This window comes from Ciconia boyciana, chromosome 8 (genome assembly GCF_034638445.1).
Source record: "Ciconia boyciana chromosome 8, ASM3463844v1, whole genome shotgun sequence".
NCBI lineage: Eukaryota > Metazoa > Chordata > Aves > Ciconiiformes > Ciconiidae > Ciconia > Ciconia boyciana.
In genome coordinates, this window is record NC_132941.1 from 47,398,434 (window position 1) to 47,407,353 (window position 8,920).

At 40.5% G+C, this 8,920-nt stretch overlaps 1 protein-coding gene across 2 annotated transcripts; it reads right to left on the minus strand.

Moving 5' to 3' along the window:
* Positions 1–3,254: 3,254 nt before the first annotated feature.
* On the minus strand, positions 3,255–7,848 carry CH25H (cholesterol 25-hydroxylase). 2 transcript variants are annotated; one of them, XM_072871367.1, is made up of 2 exons: positions 7,752–7,848; positions 3,255–4,741 (listed from the first exon to the last, which is right to left on the minus strand). In XM_072871367.1, the coding sequence occupies exon 2, from the start codon at positions 4,612–4,614 to the stop codon at positions 3,790–3,792; it is 825 nt and encodes a 274-aa protein (XP_072727468.1). In that variant the 5' UTR covers positions 4,615–4,741; positions 7,752–7,848; the 3' UTR covers positions 3,255–3,789. The 2 variants fall into 2 exon arrangements, with proteins under 2 accessions (XP_072727468.1, XP_072727469.1); XM_072871368.1 differs by having other exon boundaries at positions 3,255–4,663; positions 7,752–7,818.
* Positions 7,849–8,920: the final 1,072 nt, after the last annotated feature.

Sequence of the window (8,920 nt, forward strand, 5' to 3'; positions counted from 1 at the left end):
TAGCCCAAAGAGATACTAGGTTTTCATTTAATCCAGATAACACACTAGATTAACCGAATCACTAAATCCATTAATGACATAGATTATTTTTCAAATCATAAAAAATCATAGCTGTAGACTGTGGACTGTGTTGTTTTTCCTCTGTAAAGTTTGATCTTGGATTTGATCTACATTAATAAGGACAAAGCCTTTTCCAGAAGTGGATATCGACTCAGAGTGGCTCCAAACTTCATACACTCTCTCCGAAGCACCTGAGGAGCACACTTCCCAGCAGCGCTGAGAATGCACCCACTAAGCAAAAACCTGTCCCTTTGCAGTGTTGTATACTGTTACCTCAAAATTGCCAAACTGGGTGTCATTTGACAGACTCAGCCTAAATTTCAAGAGAAGTAGAGTGCTAAATTGCCAGTGAGAATTTGGGAACTCCTGCAATTTGTAAGATCAGACAAAGAGTTCAATATTTAACCATGTGCCTAAGAACTAAGATACAGTTACAAAGACAAATGCATAAAATCTTACTTCTCTGACCTTTATTAAATTAGGATTTTTAAAGATATAAAGTGGACAATAGCAGCATTAAAAATCTCATTTTAAAGCTTCAAGGGTCAGTGCAAACATCGTCTATTTATTCACAAATGACAACAGATTAGCCTTCAGCAGATTAGATAGGAAGTCCATGTGGCACATCATGTCACATTATAATGAGGAAGGAAGCTAGGAGAATTTTGGAACAGAAGAGAGAAAGTTGGTTTTGGTTTTCTGACATAAATACGTACAATAGAGTGTCATGCCATTCCATTTGTCTGGTAAAGACTTGCGGTAAAGACCATGGGGAAATGCAAAAATAGGAAGTAACATCTGTAAAATCCTGTTTTAAAATCTCAGCACCACCAATACACAGAACTCGCTGTGCTCTCACACTCAGTGGTACAGTATATGCTGAACTTTCAATGAAAACAGGAAAAAAAACAACTTTTATTTGCTTTATCTTCAGTATATTTTTTTGTCTATATTTTGCTTTTCATTGAATTGCAAAGGCCTGAAGTTACATGTTTGTCTGGGTCTTCTGCTCATGAGTTTTTCTCATACATACCCCTGAAGTTATATTATAGTAGACTGTTACAGAAAGTGCTTCAAAGTACACACAATACGCAAATGGTTTCAATCCCTCGCGATCTAGAGCCTAAGTCACCTACAAAGCTTTGGAGAAATAGGGACAAGGTATGCTAGGATTGTCATCATGATGAAGTACAGATATTTCTAGCATGGAATTCAAATAAGCCATTCCAGACATGTAGAGTCAATTTTTCATTTGACAACTTTTTTTGTTGTTGTTTCTTCTTTTTTTTTTTTCGTATTCCAAGTTCATGCAATAATGAGCCTTTAAACCGAGATCACAGGTCTGATTGGCAAGAGGTTCACTACAGATATAACCTGGGGGAAATTCTGTATTTGAGGAAATGCTTTCTTGGTGTGTGTCTGAAGTCATGCAAACGCTGAGGATGTGAGGGAGAGAGGAGTAGGCAGGATCATCATGGAGTGTGTTGCCTCCTTCTGTTGTTGCTTTGATCATCCTCACCGCTGTTACGTTACGCTGTCAATGCCAAATGAGACTATCTCACTTGACAAGAGCAAGCATAGTTTTGCCTGCAGCTGACTAGGAGTCTTTCTCCAGTAGCAAAGTATTTATTATATCAATTCTTAAGCTTCACACAAAAAAGCAAAAAATCCCTGTGGGTTCAGCTACAACCTTTCTCGTGGGATTTGTTCATAGGCTTCCTATAGCAACATATCCAAGTACCAGTTAGCCTTAACCTTGCTTACTTAGAGAGCCAATAGTACATGAAACAGACTGTTGTAGTGTATAGTTACAATATATAGTTATAGTATAAGGTATAACTCATTGAAACCACAGAGCACACCCATCAGATGCTCAGTATTTGCCAAGCTGAATTAAGTGGGATTTCTAGAACTGAGAGGGTAACTTTGGGATACCTCAAAATGGCTAAATAGCTCAAAGAAATCAGAGACTGTATTTTGCCTCCTGCATTTGGCAGAAAAAAAGAATACTTCCTTCTCTTTGCAGCACACCCCAAAATGCTTAAGATTATAATAATCAGAAAGATTGGGAATTCTTTCTTTCAGCTGAATAAATGCGTGGCAGAAATTCCAGTTTTGTATTCTTTTAAACCTCAGTTTTTGCTCTCGGGATGTGTCATGTTCTTACCACTGAAAGGAAGGGTTGCTTTTCTGTGATATCCAGAAAGCAGAGGAAGTAGTTAAGTATTAAGATTGCAGCATTTCGTACTTTTTACGAAGATGTTTACGAAAATTATTTCCTATTATCAAAAAGATGCAGTGTCCAAAAGTGCTGTTCTCTTTATAAGTTCACATTGTTGGAAATACTAAGGGTTCTCTCTTCTCCTGGACAACCAGCCTCTGTAAGGTCACACAGCCCTCTAGACAGAGACATTTTTGGATGATGATGCGTAAGTGTTCGTTACACACTCTCTACATTATTTGCTTTCTCTGTTCCCATCACTATCCTGAGAAGTTTATCAGTAATACAGGATAGAAGATTATAAGCATTAAAATGTTATGTAGTGGACATAAGAAGTCCATCTGGATCTCTGCTGAATAAGACACGGAAGACCTGCTTATCTCTTCATGCTTATTTTTTTCAGCATGACTTCTGTGAGACTACATGGCAATGTTTTATATATAACTGTTCTTCCAGCAACATGTAGCTGTTCTGTTCTATGGTTTAGGATCCTGAAAGGTTTGATTCCATTCCTCTGAAATCTGCTTGAAAGAATCATCTATTTTGTAGAAACCCTGTTTATATTCCTTGCCAGGTTTTTGCATGCAAGTAACAATTAATTGAAATGGTTGTGAAGGACCAATGCTCCCTTTTATTAAGGGGCTGCTCAATGTTCTGCTCTCCCAACATAAATTTAGTGAAAATTATTCAAGCTTCTCACAAATGTAATAATAAAATTTCACCATGGCTTTTTAAACTGCATTCTTCTATATTCTGTTTCTACAAAACTGAAAACTATTTAAAACAACATGTGATTCTGGAGAAAAAGTAAATGGTTCACTTTTGAAATAACTTGACAATATTTTAATAAGAAAAGTCTGAAACTCTGAAACTCAAATAAACAACGCTTATGCAAAAGGAAACATACCTATTCCTAATATGAACAGAGGAATGAATAAAATGAAACAGAATATAATTTTAAAAGAATGACCATATTTATTTTCTATTAAAAACAGACAGTACATCAAGGTTTAAAATATAAATATCAAAATTACTGCACAGTTAGCCAACTAGCTTTGTTTGGCAGCAATATTTTACAACATCATTGTGCAATAACATGCTCTGGCAGATTAAACTCCACAAAATCCATGATGTGTACATTTTCTGTTTACATCATAAATCATCCTACAACAGTAAGATAATTGTTCTGGCGTATGTATAAAACATCATACAATAATACAATATATGCTTTATGAAAGCTGGAAAGAAGGAAAGAAGAGAAAATGTCTCTTAATGCTTCCCTTACACCTTTGACTCAAACAAATTTAAGCAACAGATATTTACCCTCCCATTTGCAGTCATTTAACATAGTTCCAAGTATACATACAAATACACATATATTAAGAGGATTTGTTATAAATAGCTATTGCTTTTATAGGCAGCTTCAAATATACAATCTTTTGTATGTCTTTGAAAAATTAATGTCCCAGTTTAGTCTATAAAAAGAGTTCATCCACAGGTAAATATCCTTAATTAGAATGCGACTCTGTGAATGTCCCAAAGAATTTGTCCCAGTGGGTGAAGTAAGGAGCATAGTTTGATTTGAATTTCAGATGATGGAGATCATGATGTGGTGCTCCTCCGTACAAACCAAAAGGCACAAGTCGGTGAGTTGACCACGGAAGGTCGTATCCTGAATGGTCCTCCACTGACAACCAAATGTTTACAAGGAAGAAAATCATTTCTGTCAAAGGATGGCATCCGAGGAGCACTGGGTTGATAGCAGCAAAAAATCCCAGTGAGAGCAATTCCCATACACTGGAATACTGTGTAGTAAGAGCAAACGTTGACACATGCTTGTGATGCACCTTGTGGAAGGTCTTGTAGAGCCAAGGCACCTTGTGATGAAGCAAATGCCAGAGGAAGTACTCAAAATCAAACAGAAGCAGGCAAACTCCTACTTCCAGCAGGACCTCAGGCAGCTCTGGAGCTATCACTGGTAGATTCATTGGTCTCCAGTACCAGTGGAGAAACGTCACCGGAAAGATCAAAACAACGTGGTGATACGCACTTTGAATAATGCAAGGCACCATCATCCCAAGAGTTGGATAGTTCTGCGGCTGGATTTTGTATTTTCTCAAGTTTGGTAGTCTAGTGCTTAAAAAGTCCAGTGCAATATATGGAAGACAGAAAGTCATGTATGCTGTAAAAGAAAACAGCACTGGAAAAAACGGTGACTGGATCAATGGCTCCTTTGCTGTGACAAAGTCCCAAAGAGACTGAAGGTACAACCTGTCCTGCTGTCCATCCATCGCATAGCTGAGCAGCACTCTGTCTGGCAGGCTGCAGTTCATGCTGATCGCAGTCTGAGAGGTCTGTAAATCCTGCAAGCCTTTATCTAGCCTGCTCAAGGGAAAACTCCGCCCATCAGAAATCCTCCTTACTTAGAAATACATAGCTTTAAAGAGGAAGTTCGCTTTCCTGTTATACAGAAGTGGTATAATGCATTACAATCTCAGAACAGAATTAGCTGGCCAGAGTAATCACTGGAGCTCTCCAAGAGACTTGCACGATAGGAAAAATAAGCAGAAACACAGAACTCTAACACTGGAATTCAGAGAAAGGGTAGGGACATTTCCCACTCCACTTAGTGCACACACTTGAAAAACTGCTGTCTCTTACTAATTTTAAATTGTGTCATCCTTTGTTCTTCTTTTGCCTTTATAGGTAAGGAAATACAACCTACCACTTTTTTTTTATGTGACTGCTACCGAAGATGTACATGTACCTAAACCCCCAGACTGACCTGTGGATGTTTGGTGCGTAATGGATGTGTGCAAACACACATTCTTCTTAATGATCCCTTGGGTATACAACAGGCTAAATCAAAACCTTAAGGAGACCTACACTATGCTTCCAGTCTGAATGTGATGGCTGTGACTTATCTCCATCTACTTTTGAGGTCATGTTCTCCTTTTTGCTCCTCTATCTACTTGACTTGGCAAAATCCACCTGACTTGACTAGATGCAAAATTGAGCCAAGAACTTTTGAAGAACAAAATATCCCCCAGTTGCTGGGAAGAATACAAGGTAAAATCTCATTATGCTTCCAAAAAAACTCTTAGTGACAAGTAGTATTGCATTATTACAATATTCACTCCACATCTCAACAGCTCTTTGAGCAATATGATATGGAAATCATCCTTTACCCAAGTATCAAACTAACTTATGCAATTAAAAGATCCACTGGTTAGAGCTATGTCCTTTAAAGGATCTTTGACCACAGGCAAGGACACAGCAGACAGAAATGTTGGGAGGCTTGACTCCCAACATTTCTAATTTGCTAAAAGTATTTTAGGGGTAAATGATGGAGGTTTTGATTTAACCACTAAGACATCACTTCTTTTGTGCTTTTAGAAGAAGACAAACAAAGCTTTGAACATTTAGGGAAACAGAGCTTGTCATCAGCTTCCTATGAACTCACCTCTTTTGTAGGTATAGCATTTATTCTAATATTAGAAATGAGCTCAACTTCCTGGATGACTTTATTAGCTTGTTCAGAGAATTTTAGTTCTTTGCTATTCAGAAAAGAAATCTGATGGGGGGAAATGGGAGACAGAATTTCCTTGCTTCTCAATAATTAAGAATGCTTAATTAGCAGTGACCTTTTCTGAACTATGCATGGACTTCTCCTAATACTTGTTTTCTTTCAGTCTCAACTGTTTTCTCTTCAAGAGATTCTGCTCTTAAGGAAGTGCAGATTTTGCTCTCTCCTTAGAGTTCAAGGAGTTTCTGAAACAGTAACATTATCTGTGCTATTATTCAGGCAATCAGAAGTTCTTTGTTGGAGACAGGTATGGTAGGGCCTTCGAAGACTTTACCTGTTGCATATACATTTCAGAAATAGATTCAGATTCTCTGCTGTTGTGAGACTGTTCTGTTGAACTCAATTAATTCAGACTGTTGAATGTAGTGAAACGAAAACCCAGTGAGAGACACTAATTTAATGGATGAGGATCTGTATCCAAGAGCTTAATTTCAATCTTCTGATTGTATTTTATCCTGGCCTCCATTTCACAATAAGGACATGAAAAATGCATTTGTAACTCAATCACCGTCCAGGTCTGAAAATATTCTTGCGAGAGATGCTTTCCGTTGATTTATGTAGTTACAATCAGAAATTAAGCCTCCCGGATGGGATATGCGATTCTCTGTTTCATTAGAATTATGCAGGGACTAAATGTATTCTATAATGTATTCCAAATCTGCCTAAAGGGAGATTGACAGAAATTGCTCAGCTGCCTAAAGACACTCCTCCGACTAATCCCTAACAGCCACGCGAAGTCTCACGAAGTTTTAGAACCACTGCTGCCCATAAGCTAAAATTTAAAGAACAGGCATTTTGCCTGCAGATTAGGTCACCGAAAAATACTCTTAAGCCCCTTAAGGAAAAACAGCGGAATCCTGCAGCCTTACTACTAGCATAGCCTGCACCACGAAGCCCAAGCACGGCGCAAGGCCAGCAGCGCCCACCTCGGAGCCGGCGCACCCCGCGCCGGCCGGGCAGGAGCCGGGCCGGCAGCGCCGCCCGCCGCGCTCCGCGCCCCCTCTGCCGGCGCCCCGCGGCACGGGCCGGGCTCCGCTGGCGAGGCTCGCCCCGGCTGGGCAGCGGGTCGGGCTCAGCAAGCGGGTATGCTCAGAGGAAGGAATCCTCGTGCTTCAGAGAGGCCAAACCCTTATCCTCCAGAAACTGAGCTCAAGCGGTTTGGCTGAGACACCAACAAGCACTTAGCACGTATTTCCGCTCTGCTAACTTGGGTTTCTTTGTCAGCGCCAGGTACGACGTGAAGAAAAGACAAAGTACACACAAATCCTTTCTGTACTTACTTCAGCAATCAACCCCAGCTTTTTTCGCTCAACTTACGATGCTGCCAAGCTTTCCCATGCGTTACAAGACTCTAAACGGGTCTCTCAAAAAATCGATACTCCTGCTACAGAGTTTAGGTTGAAGGGCACATAGTTTGGAATGAGGCCCCGCAAAGGGTCTTAAATAGATTCCACATGAGCACAAGATGCAAGCACCTACCCCAGGCTGCACTGTTGGGTACAAGCTGTAAGGCAAACAGCAAAACACTAAGTGGGTAGGAAAACGAGGAGAAGTTAGCAGGAGGGAAAACCAGGATCACCACACTGAAACCAGGATCACAGCAGCAGAGGCAAAATTTCTTTTTCCCTCCTCCTCTTCTCCCCCTCTCTATGGTAGGATTATTGTTGTACCAGAGATAAGGCAACATCCCAGTGCATGCTGAGCCTTCTACCAGAAAAAGGGTGCTGGGGAAGAGGGTCGATAACTTGCTCAGGACAGTAGCAGGGAAGCAGGATAGTAACCAGAGCAAAGGAAGGCAGAGGCAGTCCCTTCTCTCATTTTAAAAGAAATCGTTACCATGCGGGAAAAACACAATAAACCTGATGTCCTCACATCCTAACTCACCTTACTCCAAGAGCCTGAGTGCAAGGAGACACACTGTTCAGCAGCGATCGTGGCAGCTCTGCGAGGGTGCGGGTCTCAGCGAGCTCTTCGTGCCCCCCCGTGCTGCGCTGCAGCGGCCTCTCCGCATGCAACAGCACCCCCCAGTGCAGAAACCCGCTGCCAACAGCTCTGCTCCCCACAGCCCGGCCTCAGGCCTCCCCGCGAGAACTGCTTTCAGAGTACATGTTTGCTTTCTGTTGCGTTACAGTTACCAGCAAATAGTTCCTAGACTTTGCTGAAATGTTCAGGGATAACAAAACAGACGCTGTTTTGCAGCAGGACAAAAAGTTGGTAGGCATAGATCTCTCACAGGCCTTACAGGTCTAACAGCTTGGGAGGGAAGAGAGGGAGCTTTGCAGTTCCATCTTTTCAACCTATGTTTAGGTATACCGAGATTCAAGTCCAGGATCTGAATGGAAAGAAGGGACATGAGCCTCTACTCCTCACGTCCCAGGTAAGCAGCTTGAACCCTGAGCCCGTGGGTATGCTGAGTACTTGAGGATGAAGAACACACATTCCTCTTCAGTTTTGATGAAAAACTTTAGCCTAAACACAAAATACTTTTCTTAACACAACTAAAACATTTTCTTAATCAAAATATTTTCATACCAACACTCCACCTCCCCAACCAAGCTTCACTGAAAACCTCTCCAGCCAGCATGGAAAGAAAGCTTAATCAAAGGCCTTTTTAATGAATTTCTAACAATGGCTGGGGAGAGAAAGCTGCCAGCAAAGTAAATTGTTAATTCTCAAGCTTTACCTTATCAGGATCAGTTTTCAAAATAATAACCATCAGGAAAGGATCCTAAAATTCTTTCATTCAGAATTCATAATTCAGTAGCGAGAAATTGATTCGCATCCTCCACAACTACACACATTCATCATTTCTGGAGGAGTCAGAATGCAATACAGAGACTTGTCAGCTCAGTATCCTCAGAAAATAAGACTTAGGCAATCCTGTTACAGGTGTGGCTACTGTCCATCCAACCTTCAAAAATTTTTATTTCATCGATGATTTCAATTATTTTGTTCATATGAAGTTATTTGAAAATAGGCTACTGGAGAAGAGAGGCCATTATTAGCAAGCTCATGATGGGCCATGCTGCAGCATGAGTTTGCATTTTATAAGA

What these genes read in the sequence shown, in the direction of transcription:
- CH25H (XM_072871367.1), bottom strand. Translation starts at nt 4,614, where the DNA reads ATGAACTGCAGCCTGCCAGACAGAGTGCTGCTCAGCTATGCGATGGAT.